This window comes from Carex rostrata, chromosome 30 (genome assembly GCF_964058835.1).
Source record: "Carex rostrata chromosome 30, lpCarRost1.2, whole genome shotgun sequence".
NCBI lineage: Eukaryota > Viridiplantae > Streptophyta > Magnoliopsida > Poales > Cyperaceae > Carex > Carex rostrata.
Window position 1 is genome coordinate 1,429,908 of NC_135947.1, and position 20,030 is coordinate 1,449,937.

The following is a 20,030-nucleotide window of genomic DNA, read 5'->3' on the forward strand; positions in this document are numbered from 1 at the left end:
ACTAATCAGAACTGAAATTCATTTTCTAATATAAGAAAAATTCTAAGCTTGACTTGGTAAATGGAGAAATATATTAGATACAAATTTCCAAGCATGTTAGTCAGACGGTCTCTGTTAATCCACGTAAGAAACGGAGAAAGGGAACACAGACCATAACAAATTATCTAGGAATGAACTATGTTACTTTTCTATAAGAAAAACAGCATGCTGCTTTTCTGAATCTAACCGTTTAAATTTATTGAGATTTATGCATAAAAAAGTTTTTTCATAGAGATACGTAAATATAAAATTTTAAACGGTTAGATTCGAAAAAACAACAGATTCATATCCAATTATCTAACCCTTTTACCTAGTGTAGGTGAGGTAGTAGGTATGAACAAAAACCAAAGGAACAAAGATTTGACTATATATGTGACTGACAGCTCTCAAAGATATAATTTCTCAATATTTTATAATATATGTCCATACTCTATAGTCAATGATGTTATCACCAATCCCGATTTTCCCGAATGGAAATGCATAATTTCCTCTTACGCTATCAAAGTGTGATTTTACAAAAGAACCCAGTGTTTTTATGAATAGCAACTAAATTTTCTCAATATTTAAAAATCCATAAAAAACAACTAATGTAAACTTCTGTTTATTGTGGATGCGTTGTAACTTCTAAGTTACTTGGAACATGAATATCCAATACTTAATTTGTTTGATTTATATCGCCAATTTTTTGTTTACAAAATTACATGATGTTTGCGAGTTTTTTTAAATTAATAAAGTTATAGTGTTTATGTAATAAATTTTTAATAGTTTTAATGCTTTTCTGACCTTTGTAGTATATTCAATTGTTATTTTTAAAAATATTATACAAAGTAAAAAAAATAAACTGTAAATTACAACTAAAATTATATTTTTTACATCGACTAAACAGACCGATAATGTTTGCAAAACAATGTTAGTATTAGCGTAGCTGCAAATATGAAAATATAAAGGGTTTGACTGAAAATACAAATAGACATATCTTCTGGTAAAAATTGCATAATTTCCAAACGAATGAAAATAAGTCCAGACCCAGAACACACATAGTTCCATTCTTCCCCTGCTTTCCAGCAACTATAAACAATGAAATCAATCTTAAATTAATTCCTCCTACTTACCAAACAAAACCAGTACTTCTCTCTACACACCATCACAAGTCACAAAACCACAACCATTCAATCATGTCTAGTAATGATGCCAACCCCCCATCGCCACCGCCACTGCCACCACCATCCTCACAGCCTCCAACGCATTATGTAGTCATTAGCCCAATGAACAATGATTTCCCGACTGGTAGGAACTTCCCCAATTTTAACGATAGTTCAGGGAATTCTCCTTTCAACCCCTTCACCAACACCAACACCAATACCTCTTCAGGTAGTTCCAGCAATGGTGGAAACAACTACGCCCGCTTCTTCACCGTAGCCGTGGTCTGTCTCTGTTTAGTCGCTTCTTTAGTACTGTTTCTCCATCTATATCTCCGCTATGTAAGGCGCCGTCACATGCTGCAGCACCGCCGCCGAACAGCCAATCTCCTTCGCCTTACAACCTTCAACCTTGGTACCTCCGATTCCCCCCGACCCGGCCTTGATCGCACCGCAATTTCATCCATCCCATCCTTCCAGTATCAGAAAGTCGAAGCGGATAGTAGTGAGAATAGTACACCAAGCACAGCCAGCGTTGACTGTGCGGTGTGCTTGAGTTTATTGGAAGAAGGGGAGGTTGTAAGGATGCTACCGGAATGTCGTCATGTGTTTCATGTTGCGTGTATAGATAAGTGGTTGGCTTCGAATGCGTCATGTCCAGTATGCCGTGCTGAGGTGAGCCCCGTACCACACGTGCAATCACGATCGCGATCGCGGTCACGCTCGCAATCAGTAGTTGTAGAGGTTCCGGATGCACCGGCACAAGATCAGAGCGCGACGAAAGAGGAAGCAGAGGCGGGGACATCGGTGTCGACACGGTTAAGTACGTCACTTCGAAGGATAGTTAATAGCAATAAGTCATTGAGAAGAGTTCAAGATGATGCAGTGGTGGAAGATTTGGAGAGGGGAAATAATGGAGCAAATTCTAATAATTAGTGTATATATTTTCTGGTTTTTCCTTTTTTTTTTGAGATTATATTTCTTAGTTTTCCTATTCATTTGGCATGGATTATCCTATTGAGTATATACAGCACGCACTTCTATGTATATATCTTTTAAATAATTTGCAGTTTTGGTTTATGTTTATGCTTAATATAGTATATTGTACTTTCGAGTAGAGAACTGATTTTGTTTTTAATTGGCAATTAACAAAATTGAAGTGCAACTTTTTGTTAGATCTCAATTGGAAGTTTGTAGCAGAAGTAGCATTTTTAATTGAAAGGTCAATGGAATACGTCGTTTACATGCGATTTCGTGTTAGACCAGCTAATTAATTAAAGAGCAGCATATATAACTCAAATTCGTGTAAGCCACGTAACATAACAGAGCTGTACGAAAAGAAAGAAAAATGTTTGGGATTGATAGTTATTTATTGTCATCAAGTGAGATACGACATGTATTATTACCAGCGACTGAAAATTTTGTTTTTATCATCTTAAAAGAAAATCAAATAATCAACTTTTTTTTTCTTCTGAAAATTTAATTTTTGTCCTGTCCGTAATTTGAAAAGGCAGATCATATATGTGTCTGAAGATTTAAACTCCAGACAAGATAAAATCATTTTTTTTTTTAAGATGGTAAAAATAAAAATTCAGGTACCAGCGACGGCTGTGGAGTTTGACATCTTTCTTATCTCACAAAAAGAAAAAGAAAAATCAAAATATCTTGCCATGCATATTTTCATTTTTATTTATGTGCTATATTTGGGGGCTAAAATCATTTTCAAATTTTAATAGAAGTGTCAAATGTTCTGTTATATGTTCCTGTTTATTTAGTCATTTTGTTATCAAAATTTTAAATAGAGGAAGAATTTTATGTATACCCTCAAAAACCTCAAAAATACGTGTTTTCTCCTCTAAAATTCATAATATCATATTTGCCCTTCTATATTTAAAAAACTCACAAAGTTAGTTAATTTATTGACTTTATGCAAGCTGATCCCAAAATGGTTTTAGCTCTCAAATTACATCTTATAGCTTTTGAAAATCTTTCTGGGATGAAAATCAACTATGCTAAATCTGAGATGGTTGCCCTTAACTTACAATCACATGAAGGGGATCAGTTGGCACAGCTCTTCGGTTGTAAGGTGACTGGTTTGCCTATTACCTACCTTGGTTTGCCTTTACATTATAAAAAACCAAGCATTCTTGATTGGCAATCAGTTATAGATAAAATTGAATCTCGGATTCAAGGTTGGAAAGGTAAACTTCTCTCTTATGGTGGTAGGATTACTCTTTTGAATTCAGTTTTGTCGTCTATACCAATCTATTGGCTATCTGTATTTGTTATGCCAGCTAAGATCAGAATGAGAATTGACCAATTAAGAAGACGGTTTCTGTGGTATGGGGGTAATGCTGTTAGGAAAAAATATTGCTTGGTGTTATGGGAAATTGTGTGTAAAAGTAAAAATCAAGGTGGATTAGGTATTATCGACTTAAAGAGACTTAATCAAGCCTTATTGGCCAAGTGGTGGGTACGATTTCATGATTCCACTATTGTTGGAAAATGGAAGTCTATTGTGTTGACTAAATATGGTCCTTATGGTTTTTCTTCCACTTGTTCACCTTTTTGGAAGGGTATCCTTAAAGGAGCACCTGTAGTTGAAGTGGGTTTCTCTAGAAAATTGGGAAATGGTTCCACTATTCAGTTTTGGCATGATCGATGGATTTCAGAACATCCACTTGCTAGTTTATTTCCTAATTTATATAACATATCAGCTGATCCTGATTTGTTGGTTATTGAAGCTTTTCCAAATAATTCTTTACATCTTTCTTTTAATAGACAACTAACTGGTGTGTTATTAAATGACTGGAATGCTTTATCTTCCTTATTGATTGACTGCAAACCCGATTCTAGCCTACCAGATTCATTACTTTGGAGATGGTCCTCTAAAGGGGCATTCTCTGTACATTCTTATTATCTCTGGCTCGAATATGGTGGTATAGTCAATAATGAATTTACTTCAATCTGGTCCTCCAAAATCCCCCTCAAGATTAAAATTTTCCTTTACCTTCTTAAAAGAAACAAAATTTTGACTAAGGAAAATCTCATATCTAGAGGGTGGACTGGTGATACTTCTTGCTCTTTTTGTGGTGCTTTTGAATCCACTGACCATCTTTTTGTTCATTGTCCATTCACTATTCAAATTTGGAAATGGATTGCAGCTCACAATAATTTTATTTTTGATGGCTACTCAATGGACGATGTTTGGTTTCTTAATGCTGCTATCCCTCTCAAAAACAAGCCAGTCGTAGAACTGGTTAGGGGTGCTGTACTTTGGTGTATTTGGCTTGAACGTAACAAAATTTGCTTTCAAAATCATTCTTTGCCAACATTGCAGGTGGTTGGTTCAAAGATAATCTCTTTAGCATCTTTTTGGTCTAAGACTCTTAATGATGGTTCTATGTTGCACTTATCTTTAATATTACCTCTTCATACTAATGACATGCCATGCCAGGTCATGATACCATTAGGGGCAGAGGTGGATTCTCAGGTCCGAGATTTGGCACTAATTTCAGAAATACAGGATCCAGAAGATACAATCCCTATGCGTGGGATAGAGTTCCTCAATAGCTGATGCCTTTCTACTTTGTTTTTTTTAGCTTAGTACCAGTATTGGTTCTGTGCTATCTTTAGTTTTAGTGTTGACTTGTATTTTCTTTTCTTGTTAGCTTTTGGAGTATGGTTGACTTGCCTTTGTTTTTGTTACTGGAATGATTCCAGTTTGTGTAAACTGTGCTAGTTCTAGATTTTTGGAGCTGGTTACAGTAAGACTATATGATTTCTAATGAAATCGGTGGGAAAACCCACTTTTTCAAAAAAAAAAAAAGTGATCGAATGAAAAATATGTAGTATGTTTAAGAGAAATATTTAATCTTATAGTTGGTCGGTTTTGAAAGTAAATCATTCATTTTCTTAGTTGTGACACATACACAAGTATAAGCCTAAATACTATTATGTATGCATCGCGGGCAGAGAAATGAACTATTTGTCCTCAGATATTGATTGGTTAGAAGACAATATGGTCAATATACTACATTTTTTTTTAATAAGGGTACAATATATACTTTATAATTTTCAAATAAGTTTTAATAGAAAAGTTAATAAATTAGATAAAATTGTAGTTTTTAAAATTAAAAAGATAAATATGATATTATGAATATTAGAGAGAAAATACATTTTTTTTATAAATATACATAAAATTCCCCCTTTAATAAATTCCGGTAATAATCCCCTGACTTCTTATTCGCGGAAAACACTGTAAAGTAATCCTCCTTCATTCTCCAACGTATCACATAATTCCAAATGGAAACACACGACCCCTCAACCGGATTTTGAGGATTACTAAATAAATATGCAAAAATAACATAATTCCCCCAACCTTATATTATGTAATATATAATTAATCATTCGATTTGTGTTAAAATTAACTAAATTTATAATACCATATTCTAAAACGAGGAGGGTTCAAATGCCTCTATTTTTTGTACCTCCACCATGTCTCTATTTTCAAAACGTTAATAACTCAAAATTTCAATCATAAACCTTAAAATAAAACCGTTAGATGTGATCTATGCTATTTTATCTATGTGCTAAATTTTTTTTATCACATTTCGGTTTTCTTTTTATGTGATCGATTAGTTGAAAAATCAATGTCTAGAAATTATTTACATTAGTACATTTTTACAAGCTCTCGATGGCAATCAAAATAAAGTTGAAATGCCATAATTTTTTACAAGTGTATAGATAAAATGATGTAGATCATATCTAACGGTTTTATTTTGACTTTTAAATTTTAAATTTTGAGTTATTAAAGTTTTTAAAAATAGAGACATGATGGAGGCATCAAAAATAGAGGCATTTGAACCCTCTTCTAAAACAGATGCGCAAATTTTGACGCGGATCAAACCAGTCCGATGTTTGAACCGGATCGTTTGATCAACGTTGAAATTTGTGTAAAAAATTAAAATTATAAGTTGTACTGTGCATTTTTAGAATGTGCGAATCTCGATGCAAATCGAAGGACCCGCAATTCATCTGGTAAATCTAAACGGATGTGCGAAGCTCAACAGTCTAACACAAATCAAACAACCCAGATCAAATATCGGAATGAATTTGATCAATATCATCCCTAAATTAGATCCGTGCCCCTGGGTATCTGAAAATCTCTGCATTACCTCACTGTTTGAGTTTGTATCCGGACCAAATGACCAATCCAATTCGGAGCTATAATACATGAAGTCTTTAAGATTTGTGCTAATAAATAGCGAACGGGCCAGATTCAAACTCAAATGGTTAGGTGATGCGCAAAGGGATGAGGCGAGTGGCGACAAACACGGGACTTTGGTCTCAATTTGACGGTCAATGTATTAATTCTTGCACCAATTAATTTCTTGGAGAAATGTTGACTTTAGCCCCTACTCATGTTGATGTTTTTTCGTTTGATGATGAAGTGCGCGACTACGATAAGTCCAAAGTCTAAATTTTGTGTATAGGAATTAATTAATTTAATTATTTTATCAAAAGTAAATTAATTTAATTTAATTATTTTTTATCAAAATTTTATATTAATAATATGCTTGTCAGAACTTGTGAACTTTATATATCTGTATTGAATAATTTGTCTAGGTAAATATCAATAAAAACAACTCTCCATATCCCTTTTTTTATTTTTCGGTTACGGATACGGAACTGATATTAAATTGATACAGATACGGATACGGATACGAATTCAAATCATATTGGATATTTATAAAAATAATATTAAAAATATTAAAAGTTCGTAATATTTTTTTAATTGTAATGATGAATAGCATAAATTTTTCATAATATATATTAAATTATATAGTATATATCTACTATTCGGATACGGATAATTAAAACATAAAATCATATCAGTATCCTTATCCACACGGATATTTAGATATCGGATATCTACATCTAAATTTTAGAATACATATCGAATACATATCATATATTATCTATACTGTTTTCACCCCTAGATAGATCCAGATAGATGTATATTAATTTTTCGTAAAATGGTCAAAAATACGGAAGACCTTATTTAAAAAAATTAATATTTTTGAGGAAATTTTTTAACATTACTATTTGTCTATATTATAATAAATTAATACCTTGATATTAGTTAGTATTATTATTTTTTTCTTAATAAACAAAACGTTGTATCTGACTATCTTCTATGTCCTTAATTATTCGTGCTCCGACAGACCGACAACTGGATCCGTATCCAAATTGGACAGTTTGGACATGACTTTAAATAAAATTTGTCCAAAATTCTTTTGAACTAGATTCCACTCAGAAAGCCCTTGAAAGTTTAGGCTGAAGTGCTGGGTCCCGAATGGCAGCGAATTGCCATACCGCTTTTCCCATTTTAGTTTGTAACACTAGTATTCAGACATAGGGAATCCGAATTTGTCAGCCTTTTTTTCGAATTAGAGCCCAGCCCAGTCTCCACACATCCGAAATTTCAAAAAAGAAATTAACATTTCGCGGCTAAATAATTATTAATTAAGAATCGATATTTTAAATCACCATTCAAGTAAACACTTGTCTAACTGGACGTGGGCTCCACACATACCAGAATCAAGTATAAACCAAATATGGTATCAATATCAATCAGGTACCAGCATCAAGTATAAACTGAATCAGGTTACAGCACATGCTTACAACAAAATCTATACTATCATAGTTTAATCTACAAAACAAAGGTATTCAAACTGAAAAGACAATGTAACGTCCTCATTACCAATTGAACTAGGATTGTTGCAGTTTTCAAATTGAACACATGAATTGGGATTGGATAAAATGAGAATACAAAATGGATACTGGTAAAGGGTGAAATGAAGAGACAAATTTCAAATTCTTATTTTATTCAAAAATTGAACACAGGAATTGAGATAATTGGATAAAATGAGAATGTGAAAATGAGCCCAACAAAAATGCCAATGGCTAATTCACTTAACTAGAAAATTAATTTCAAAAATAAAATAATCGATCAATCAAATAGAAATAATGAGGGATAAGAAGAGGTATTCCTACCTGGTTACAGAACCGCACAAACTGCTTAGAAGGATCTTGCGTGAACTCGTGAAGTTAAATCGCGATAGTCAGGCTCATAGGACTCCCCCTCTTCGTCCTTGATGTATTCAGAAACTAGTATAAGGAAAAAAAACACTCGACTGAGAACGAAAGGTTGCAAGGGTATCCCTGGAAATAAAGAGTGTGTCAGTTTTTGCGGAATGAATTTTCGCCGAATCTCAACAATTTTCACGAATAAATTTGTTATTTTCTGTGCTCGCTACTTTGCAGACCTTCGAGCATGCGAGATTAAATCATAGCCATCCAATTGTATGAATGTTCTAAGATTTTGCTCACTCTTAAATAGCAGGTACCTCGGATGATATAAACTCTATATATGTAAAATTAAACTATTCAGCAGTACAAAATTAGACTTAGTTTTGGGTGTATGTCATAGACCTTTTGGTCCTGCATGCCAAGTAGGGATGCACAAAATAACTCATGATTCATATAACTCAGTTCGGAATCAACTTGGATTCAACTCACCAACAATTTGAGTTGAAACTGACTCGAGTTTATTGACTCAGTTGTCTCATGAGTTGAATCTAAGTTGCCTCTAACTCGGTTGACTCATTAACTTGGTAAATTAATTTATTAGACTTTGTATTATTTAGTAATTTAGTAAACTGTGAACTATATCATGTAAAATTGTAAACTATATCATGTAAAACTGTGAACTATAAACTGTAAAACTGTAAACATTAATAATAATAGATACTGTAAAATGATGCATACATCAAGTAAAATATCATGTAAAACTTTGAACTATATTATGTAAAAATTGTGACTATATACTTGTAAACATCAATAATAATAGATATTGTAAAATGATGTATATGTCATGTAAAGCTGTAAACTATATCATATAGAATACTCTGCATAACATTTAAATATGATCCATATATACTATTTATATATACTATTTAGACACAGGAATCCGAATTTGTCGGCCTCTTTTGGAGCTGAAATTAAACATTTGGCGGCTAGATAATCAAGAATCGATTTTAGATCATCTGACTGGACTTGGGTGCACACGATTACGTCTCGACCAGTGATTTTGGCGTAATACTCCAGGCATACTCAAGGTTTTATAATAGATCTTTATGACACAGCATAAGGCGGTACTAGCTGCTCGCCTGCACCTATAATCGACAAAGAAGGGAAGCGAAAAGAGCGTGATTCTGCATTGATTTTTCTCAAACTGCTTTAGGTACTCCTAACCGATTGTTTCTTTTGTTCAAAATCGATCTAAATTCTAGGTCCATGGGGGGCTGAAGTAGATGACGGTTTCCCTTTCCCTTCAATTTGGGACAATATCTCGGATTTTATAAACGCAAAGACATTATCTGAGATTAACTTGTGCTTTCTTTCGATTCTTTTTTGTTTGTTTTCTGGTAATAACGATGTTCAGTTTGTGAACTAAAATCAATCGTGTAGTATGGAATGGTCGTCTACCGCATTTCTATATTTCTTTCTTTATAGATTGATTTATATTTTTGGAGGTGCTTCAGGAAATCAGCCAATCTGCTGCTTTTCTTCTGTATAGTCGGTTCCTTAGTTTAGTGGAAACAGTTTGGTTTGAGTTTTGAATTAAGAACTTGCCAACACCGTTGGTCACAATGTCAGGGTTGTTCTTTCATTCTTCTTTTGTAATCTCGCGTTTTGGATCACACTGTTTAGTCCCAGTGACAAGTTTTCTCATAAATTGGATTCAATATATTATAATAGGTCGATAATGAGAAGGATCTAAGATTTCTAAGAATGTACATTTGGAAGAGTTCTTTTTACTCATTATGTTTCAGATATTTTCTATTTTCCAGTAGAACCTGCTCAGTTATGCTTTCTTCTTTCTAATTTTTTTTATTAGAAATGCTAACAGTAGAATAACATAATCACCTTTCCAAACCCAAATGTATGAAATGAAATAAAGAAGTGATTTCTATGTTTAGTCTGATTCAAACTATTTGTAATTTAGCTGCAGCTACAGATGGACCAGTACAAACCGAAGCAGCTGAAATTCGAAGACTACCTTTCCTTCTTTCAGGACCATCGTGTGGACAAACTAACCTATAGCCAGCTCAACCAGGTCTGTCTCTGTCTCTCTCCCTTCCCCCAATCCCCTGTGTTTGTCTGTGAGTCTATTGTTGCTGTGTTTATGTGCTTTGTACACAAGTGTGTGCAGATATTAAATTGATCTCTACCTGGTTTCCCGAAGCAGATTCTGTTCATGCATGGATTTGTGAAGCTAAACAACCATACTAAGGTTAGATTACCAGTACCTTTCTTATTAATTTAAATTGGGTAATGCCTATTTTAAGAGTGCTATATTGGCTAGTAAAATAATTATAGTATCATTGCTCTCTGGTGGAGTCAACTCATATTTGTTGACTAAGAAATATGGCAGTATGTATGCAATGGATATTTTAAGATAAACAACCATTTTAAGAGCAGATTACTAGTAAGCTCAACATTGGCTAGTAAAACACTGATAATATCAAATCCACTGGTGCTCTCTGGTGAAGTCAACTCATATTGAAAGACAAAGAGAATATATCTGTATGGCCCTTCCAAAATTTCAAAGCCTAATATAATCGATTGAAGGAACTAATTAAAGAGTTCTCTTTTAAATGATTATCGCTTCCCTTTAAATAGGAGGAGACCATGAATGCTGTATCTTCACTTGATCTTGTGATGCCTACAAGGTCAACAATCACTAGCAGTATAGATAGCCCCATGTCGCCTTTATCCCTGGTAGAAGTGCAACTTAACATACGGGAAATGGAATGGGAGGAGTGCCCCATTGGATCTGTCATGAGCTTTGAACCAGCAGGCTATTGTGCTGCCTCTGGCAATACAAGCTCATTGTTGACAGTGGTCAGTGAGTTGACGGGAATACGTACAGAGGAGAAGAAAATAAAGAAGGAGAAGATATATTACACTACTGCTGGTTTAGTTGCTGAACCGTGAGTTAATCTTAATTTATTTCTTGACTTATTGAGATACTGTGTTGTTAAGATTGTGACGTGCTTTGGTAGAGACGATAGAGGCTAACATACTATTTGTGGAAAAGACTCTGAGAATAGCTTTAATTTGATTCATTTCCTGATCTTACTCTGTTATTTATTTTTTCTCTTCTTCATCTCACCTGAATAACCACGCCAGCAGTGTAGAAAAATAATTGGTAGTAGAATTAACTCAGTGACTTTGATTAAAAAGTAGGTTGCCAGTGAAGAAAACAATGCGCTTGCCAGTAGGTAGTCTGAAAGACCATGATGTCTACTCTTGGCATGGAAATGGCACAAAAAAGAAAGAGAATATTGTTTACAGGTATGTGTAATCTGTTTTATTATCCTTCAAATGATGGTGCTGAACAGCTGTGCTAGTTTGGTCCAGACTCCCAATACATCATCATTGAAAAAAAAAAAAAAAAATTAAACTGGTAGAGTCTAAATCTTATATTTGCTATTTTGGAAAGGTGGTACTATCGATGTAAAACCAAGAGCTGCCCTGTCCGCAAGACTGTTTTTAAAGACCCAAAGGACTCGTCAATGTGCTTTATCACCTACACAGGGGAGCATAATCACAGCATTCCTTGATATATATATTATGTAGGGATTAGTACTCAGAGTTTGACCTAATTGAGTTCTAATTTTTGGTTTCATTACGCTGTTGAATTGACCTATATTTGTAATTGCAAGGTGTTGTCACTTTTTAGACTGGACACTAAGACGTTTACAGGTTATTGATACTAATACGTGATGGATTCTCTAAAATCGTTAACAATTGATAACTACTGCAATGTTGCTTCCTATCTGAAATTTCCAAAATAGAGAAGATGAACCTTTGTGTGAAGTCAGCTTAATTAAATCCAATGTGGGAAAAGAAGGGTTCATGATTTCTCTTGTACATGAGAAAACTACGTACTTACCGTTTTGCTTCTCACAAGCAGAATCAAATTAGATAAAAAATGCCCAACATACTACTGAAGGTCGTGCAAATGGAATAAAATTAAGAGAAATTTGGAATAACTTCAGCTTACTATATGAATTTTGTGCTGGTAATAGAAAACAACAATAGCGAGCAAATTAACGAGTGTTCTTGTATCTGTATGTAATAAAGCATTACGAGGTGAAATAATTCAAAGTTTCTAATTTTTTTCTTCTGTTATCATTTTCTTTAGACACTGATTTGTTAAAGGAAATTACATTTGAAAACGATTACACAAAAGCATCTCATTCTTTCATTCTATAATTTCTATAATTCTTTATGGTGTGCAAATTATATTAATACTTTTGGTGCTTCTAGATCTCTTGACATAATACGTCTTTATGTGGGTTTTTTTTTTTTTTTTTCTTTTAATATCATTCAATCTCTTCTTTTGCACTATCATCTACCAAATTTGTCCGTCTCTTTTATAGTTTCCAAATACCCTTAAATTCAACGGTTCTCAATTTTGTAACTGCGTGGAGTGAAGTTTACTCTTGCATGCATTTGTAGTATTTCTTTATTGGATAGAAGTATTATAGGATACGATAAAATTGTTCGTTGTTACGGAATCAATGCTTATTTTGTTGTGTCCGAAATGAACCTAAAATTCTCCTTCGTACACAGAGCAGACCTAAAGTAACACTGATAGCTCACATTTCTCAATATCAAATGTTAATTGCTGAAATCAGTGTCCATATATTTTTTTTTTCAATTGACATTGTTTTTAGGAAGCGTCTAATTGTCCACAGCCTTTTGTCCACCATTTGTCCACAGCTTTGACTTGCGCGAATACTGTAAAATTACTTCTACATGCTGTATAATTATACAATATATCACATAAAAAATATCAGTTAATCACAAAACATCGAACAACTATTTGAAGTGGTCCCATGATAGTTAGAAAAAGATTCCAACTTGCACAATATGACAAAATAAATGTACTTTCAAACTGTACTTTCGAAAATTGCAGTTATAGGAAGTTATTGGCAGTTAGAGTTAGTTATTAGCGGTTATTGGCAGTTAGAGTTATTAGCGTCTGCACTGGGTTGAATCTTGTATACTGTAAAATTGAATTTTGTATACTGTAAAATTGAATCTTGTATACTGTAAAATTGAATCTTGTATACAGTAAAATTTTCAATTGAATCTTGTATACTGTAAAATTGAATCTTCTACATAGTAAAATTTACAATTGAATCTTGTATATTGTAAAATTGAATCTTGTATACTGTAAAATTTTCAAATAACACTGTAAATTTTCAATTGAATTGTCTATACTGTAAAATGTAAAAAATGTAAAAAATGCTACATTTCAGTTTAAACTACAACCTGCAAACAATCATGTATACTGTAAAATTGCAAAATATAAACCATAAAATAATACCATGTATACTATAAAATTGCTAAATCTATACATACATCCATCATCACACAAAATCTGTTCACCACAAACAACATCTGTTCAACACAAGATAAAAATATTCACTGCAACATTCAAAATAGCATAATAGCAATAAAAAAAACTATGGACAAATAACTTTTACATTAAAAACCTCATGTGTTCATTGTTCGGATGAATAAGAAGCCTCATCACAAGAACAACACGTTCTTTTGAGATGTCATTCTGCATAATAATAAAATAAACAATGAAACAAATTCGATTTATAACAAATAAGAATTACAAAATAATCTTACAAGTTATTTACCTAACTGAAAAGCATATGCAGTGTAATCATGCATACAAACCTATATCATACAAAATAAAACGCATTAAAGAGTACTCAAGTATTTCAACAGCAAAAATAAAAAGATACTTACAGACAAATAAGGATTAATGAAGAACCATTTATCCTTGACAGGTGTCTCAAATTGCATGACACTCAGAACCATTTTAACCAACTACAAAACAAACTATCAAAAACATTCAAATCAAAATCAATGATGTATCAAGTAAAGTAAAATTACTTCATATATCCAGTAAAATTACTTCATATATCAAATTACTTCCTGTATACTGTAAAATTACTTCATGTATCCAGTAAGGTAAAATTGATTCATATATCCTGTAAAATTACTTATATATCCAGTAAAATTACTTCATATATCAAATTACTTAATGTATTCTGCAAAATTACTTCATATATCTAGTAAAATTACTTCATATATCTAGTAAAATTACTTAATATATCAAATTACTTCATGTATCCTGTAAATTTACTTCACGTATCCTGTAAAATTACTTCATATATCCAGTAAAGTAAAATTACTTCATGTATCAAATTACTCCATGTATCATGTAAAATTACCATAGACAATTGAGCTGCTACTACTTGAAAATTACCAGAGACGATTGTGCAATGTAATCAAACTTGAAAATCTTTCGAAATTTGTAGTAAATTTACCAGACACGATTAAAAATAGATCTCCAATCCCATTGAACTCAAAAATTCGTGAAGAGCAAAGGTAAAACAAACAACAAATTGATGAAGGGAAATCAATGATTGAGGCTGCTGTTCCTCTTCGTTTGTCACCTATGCATTAATTAGGAAAATCAAAATTCAAAATCGGTTTGATCAAAAGAGAAAAGAACTGCATTTAATTACCTTGAGACATATATAAATCTATCAAAGGACGTGTAGATCAAATCCGGATTCGGATTCAGACCGCGATTTGATCTTTAACGGCAAAATCAAAGCCGTGTAGATCAATTCTACCTCCTTTCTTGCCCCGAAAAGCAACCCTCCAGTTTCAGCCCTAACTTCCCTCTTGTAAGTATTAGTACCAGTAGCAAGAGCAAATCCAGTCTCTGCCCCCACCTGTCGTATGCTCGTACTCCGTTGCTGCCACCCGTTTGGCGCTGTTAGGACCTTGCTTGAAAAGGATCAGTGTTAGGACCTTGCTGTTAGGACATTGCTTAAAATAATATAATAACAATTTTTAAAACATAAATAAAAAGTGTCATTTCACTTGCACCAATCTTGTAAAATTCATCATTCAATGCTGTAACTTAAATAACAAATCTTATAAAAAATGTCATTCAAATTTTCAAACATCCAGAAACTTTCAATATGCACCAATACTGTAAAATTCATCATTCAATGCTGTAACTTAAATAACAAATCTTATAAAAAATGTTATTCAAATTTTCAAACATCCAGAAACTTTCAATATGCACCAATACTGTAAAATTCATCATTCAATGCTGTAACTTAAATAACAAATCCTACAAAAAAATGTACTTCACATTTTTAAAATATTAAAATCGCAAATCTAAACTGGAAAATCACAAAATCGTAATATTTCAGAAAGAAATTTGTCAAAATATCATAAATCTATAGAAAATTATAAGAATAAGTGTAACCTTGAATATGTGGATATCTATGTGCTCCCAATGATACTGGTAGCCGCTTTATTGATGGAAGTCTTATTCCCATCCCTTCCTTTGTCGCTAATGGACTTCAACACCAGCGCCTTCTTCATCTTGTCATAGGCGGTGTCGTGTAGATCTGGATCGAATAAGGGGAATGAGAGATCAGAAAGAGAGATCAGAAAGAGAGAAAGAAGAGAGAAAGAGATATTCAATTGAAAGAAGAGAGAAAGAGAGAAGAGAGAAAGAGAGAAAGAAGAGAGAAAGAGAGATGAGAAAGAGAGAAAGAAGAGAGAAAGAGAGATCAGAAAGAGAGAAAGGAGAGAGAAAGAGATGAGAAAGAGAGAAAGAAGAGAGAAAGAGAGAAGAGAGAAAGAGAAATCAGAAAGAGAGAAAGAGAGAAGAGAGAAAGAGAAATCAGAAAGAGAGAAAGAAGAGAGAAAGAGAGAAGAGAGAGAGATCAGAAAGAGAGAAAGAGAGATGAGAAAGAGAGAAAGAAGAGAGAAAGAGAGATCGGAAAGAGAGCTCGTTAGAAGAAAGTTGGGGACCGACAGCTAGAATGGAAGTTGGATAAGGTTGTGGACAGATGGTGGACAAAACCCAGTGGACAGAAACCTTTTCTCTTGTTTTTAATATCGAATTATTAGCTAGGTAAAGAGGATAGGTGTCGTAAGACAATCAAGCTGCAAACACCAAGATGCGCACCGCATATGTGAAACATTGAAGTTGATGAAATATATCATGTTCTTTCCTCTCTTTATTTTCTCTTATTTTTAGTACAAGATTTTTTAAATTTGGAGCATTCATTTTTGTTTTCTAATAAATTGCTAAAGTCTTTCTCAGCTGACATAAAACGAGGAGTAAAAATAGAAGCTGGAGAAAAATCTGAGTTTGTGGTGTCAGTTACTCTATCTCCTAACCATTTACTTATCTAGTTACTTCTCCAGATAGATTAATTTAAATCATGACTCAAGTTGACAAGCAAGACGTAAAATGTAAAGAATAAGATATAGTAAGCAACTGAATCTTTTTTTTTTTTTTTTTTTTTTTAATTTAAGCAGCAATCATAGGTCATGTTTAAGTCACAAATTTTTTTTTGGAAAAGTTTGATTCACAATTTAATCATTATATATATTTTTTAATGTCCGTCTTGCTTTATTCATAAACCTTAAAGTATATATCGTGGTTGATGTTTTTTTTTTTTTTTTTTTTTCAATTATATAGGTATTTATGCAAGTTTATCCTGAATGATCGTATGAATATGTGAGCTTCATATATTTTTAAGAAATTGGAGTTCGGTTCGAACAATTCAACCTGCAAGGCTGCTGAAAAGATATCAACAAGATATTTAAACTGGATTAAAATTGTCCATATATTTAAATCATTGCAGATGTTGTGCTAATAAAAAAATAAGTAGTGCTAATATGCTTATCTGGAAATCAAGCATACTTCACTAGAGATGAAGTGCCGGCTTTTTTAGCTAAAATGCATCATTTTTCCTTTCTTGTTAATTCTTACATTAGATGCGAATTGGCTGGGAAAAGTTTAAACACGAAGATCATGTTTAGTTGTCGTACAATAAGAGGTAAAGCTCTTACCTCACATTTAAGTTGTGAAACAAGATATAAAACCGGAGAAGAGTAAAATGAAATTACAACGGAATAAGTTCAACAAAGAGGTAGATTAATTTACTCCACGCTTATTTTGCCTGTAGATCTTACCGTCATAGACAAAGATTTATTTCTCAATTTCTCTCTCCTTCAGATCGACTAATTTAAGTCATGACTTAAATTATCAAACAAGATGTAAAATAGAAATAAGATGGATTAAACAACTTAATCCTCTTAAAATTTAAATAGTACCAAATATGGCCGATAAAAGTTTGACATTTTTAAAAATACCAAATTAGCAAAATATTTTAATAATAATAACCAGGTTTTAGATATAATTTTAAAAGTACCCAAACCGTGAATTTTTTTCACGGTTTCGAATTTTAACTACTCTTATATGATTTGAATACGACTTGCAAGTTAATTATAACTACTCTTGTATTTCCTATCTAGGAGAACGATTTGTACATGTATAATATATATGTTGTTAATGCATGCCTATATGTTGTTGATGCCTATATGTTGTTGATTATATTATATGTTTGAAAAATGACTAGACTAGCTCGTAATACAAGAATCAATAATAAAAGATAATAATTACATATATATCACCATCGGTTCAGATATTAATAACTGCTAGAAAACTAAGATCTGCCAATGCCAACTCAAACAAAACAGATGGTGCAAGACACTATTACTATCGGCTATTAAAATTCATTAGACAACGTCAATCACATTTGTTATTGGTGGCAAAACGAAAGCGATGACGTTGGGTTTGTCAAACCTGATGATCAAACGTGCGCTATTGATGGTATATTGATTATTGCTATTGGTTTTGAGCCGATAGCATATGTATGTACATTTTCTATCGGGATGAAAAGTAACAGTTCGGAATCCGATGGTGGAACGCGATTTCAACCAATAGTAAAGTGTTTTTCTCTACTAGTGATTCAAATTAATTTTGAAGGTGGAAAGTTGAACTAAGAAAAAAAAGAGAAAAAAAGGGGCCCTGAAAAGGAAACATCTGTGGAATTTGCTGTCCCCCTTTGAAAAAATACAACGAAATTGGATTTGTTTATAGCCTCTGTTATCAAGTTCTGGGGCAGGTTTGATCTATCTTTCCGAAAAATAACAAATTAGCCAAATCAATCAAGACAAAATATTTACGTCAGATCTTCGAAAAAGGACCTAAAAAAAAAATAAAAAATTCCTATCACACTCAACTACTAAGTCATCTTATCTTACGAAATTCCTTCCTTCAATCAATTAGAGAGAGAAATATTATTTGTATATATATACACGAACATATCCACGCCATTAGCATAAGTAAGTTAACCTTCCAAAAGAAATCAAAGAAATGCCTTCTTCTCATCTCTTTCTCATCACCAGTGGCACTACTAGTCTCTCTAACATCCTCCTAATCTCAATCTCACTCATCTCTCTATGCTTCTTTATTCCTTCAAACTTAGCTGCCACTACCACTACCAACGCAACAGAAACCGACCTCCTCGCGCTTCTCTCCTTCAAGTCTCTCATCTTGAGCGACCCCTCTGGCATATTGTCGTCATGGAATGCCTCGCTCCACCACTGTCTGTGGCCAGGCATCAGCTGCGGCCGTCGTCATCCTGACAGAGTCATCGGTCTCAGTCTCGATTCATTAAAACTGGCCGGTCGGATATCTCCTTCTTTGGGTAACCTCACATTCCTTCAAAACTTGAGCCTTTCTATCAACCACCTTTCTGGGAACATTCCGGAGGAACTCGGACGATTGAGCAGATTGCGGCATCTCAACCTCAGCACTAATTCTCTCCACGGAAGCATTCCCTCTGTCCTCGGTAATAATTGTTCCAATCTAAAAATTCTTTGGCTGGCAAATAATTATCTTGGAGGAACCATACCTTCGACCCTCGGGAAATGCCGAAATCTTAGGATCCTTAATCTTGGAGCAAATTTTCTCGCCGGAATCATACCGCCCACCTTAGGAAATCTTACTAATCTATTGGTTTTGTATCTTGACTCAAATAGCTTTAAGGGTTCCATTCCGGATTCGCTTGGTCAAATGAAGTCCCTTCAGGAATTTCTAATAAGTGATAATAAAATTTCCGGCACAGTACCTCATTCTCTTTACAATCTATCCACCTTAATCGCATTTGATGTCAACACAAATTATCTCCAAGGATATCTTCCTCCTCACATCTGTGATACATTTCGGACCTTAGAATATCTAAGCATGTATACAAACCAATTTAAAGGGCAAATTCCTTCTTCTTTGTCCAATTGCACAACTCTCCGTGTGATTCAAATTCATTATAACAATTTCACCGGTGTAATACCTTCCAGCTTAGGAAGCTTGCAACAACTTTATTTACTTCAAGTTCAAAACAATCAACTAGAGGCGAAGACATATAGTGATTGGAGCTTTATTCATGCTTTGAGCAATTGTACGAATCTTCTATATCTAATAGTTGAAAACAATCAACTCCAAGGCACGATACCAAGTTCTTTAGCAAACATTACCAGTCTTAAGATCCTATCATTAGCTGGGAACCCTATTTCAGGATCTATTCCTGCAGAATTAGGAATGATGACTAATCTAACCGTCCTTAAACTTTCTAATACACTTCTTAGTGGCAAAATCCCAATAGAAATTGGGAATCTTTGGAACTTGCAAGGGTTATCTTTTGCGAAAAACATGTTATCCGGTGAAATTCCATCAACTTTTGGTAACCTTACTAAGATGAATAAACTCGTACTTAATACTAATGCAATTGAAGGGCGTATACCACCATC

The 20,030-nt window shown here is 33.4% G+C and overlaps 2 protein-coding genes across 3 annotated transcripts; both read left to right on the forward strand.

The window, feature by feature from the left end:
* Window positions 1–1,100: 1,100 nt before the first annotated feature.
* Window positions 1,101–2,229, forward strand: LOC144547061 (uncharacterized). The gene has a single exon (XM_078295671.1). The coding sequence runs from the start codon at window positions 1,215–1,217 to the stop codon at window positions 2,112–2,114; it is 900 nt and encodes a 299-aa protein (XP_078151797.1). The 5' UTR covers window positions 1,101–1,214; the 3' UTR covers window positions 2,115–2,229.
* A 7,164-nt stretch (window positions 2,230–9,393) lies between these two features.
* Window positions 9,394–12,116, forward strand: LOC144546842 (putative WRKY transcription factor 14). Of its 2 annotated transcripts, XM_078295414.1 has the most exons (6): window positions 9,394–9,486; window positions 10,252–10,362; window positions 10,495–10,539; window positions 10,929–11,239; window positions 11,496–11,603; window positions 11,752–12,116. In XM_078295414.1, the coding sequence occupies exons 2-6, from the start codon at window positions 10,264–10,266 to the stop codon at window positions 11,870–11,872; spliced, it is 684 nt and encodes a 227-aa protein (XP_078151540.1). In that variant the 5' UTR covers window positions 9,394–9,486; window positions 10,252–10,263; the 3' UTR covers window positions 11,873–12,116. The 2 variants fall into 2 exon arrangements, with proteins under 2 accessions (XP_078151540.1, XP_078151539.1); XM_078295413.1 differs by lacking the exon at window positions 9,394–9,486 and having other exon boundaries at window positions 10,170–10,362.
* The last annotated feature ends 7,914 nt before the right edge of the window (window positions 12,117–20,030 follow it).

Excerpts from the sequence above, each read along its gene's own strand:
- LOC144546842 (XM_078295414.1), top strand. The coding sequence starts at position 10,264 with ATGGACCAGTACAAACCGAAGCAGCTGAAATTCGAAGACTACCTTTCC. Across the intron at positions 10,540-10,928 it reads AGCTAAACAACCATACTAAG|GAGGAGACCATGAATGCTGT; the intron begins GTTAGATTACCA and ends CCCTTTAAATAG. Across the intron at positions 11,604-11,751 it reads AAAGAGAATATTGTTTACAG|GTGGTACTATCGATGTAAAA; the intron begins GTATGTGTAATC and ends TATTTTGGAAAG.
- LOC144547061 (XM_078295671.1), top strand. The coding sequence starts at position 1,215 with ATGTCTAGTAATGATGCCAACCCCCCATCGCCACCGCCACTGCCACCA.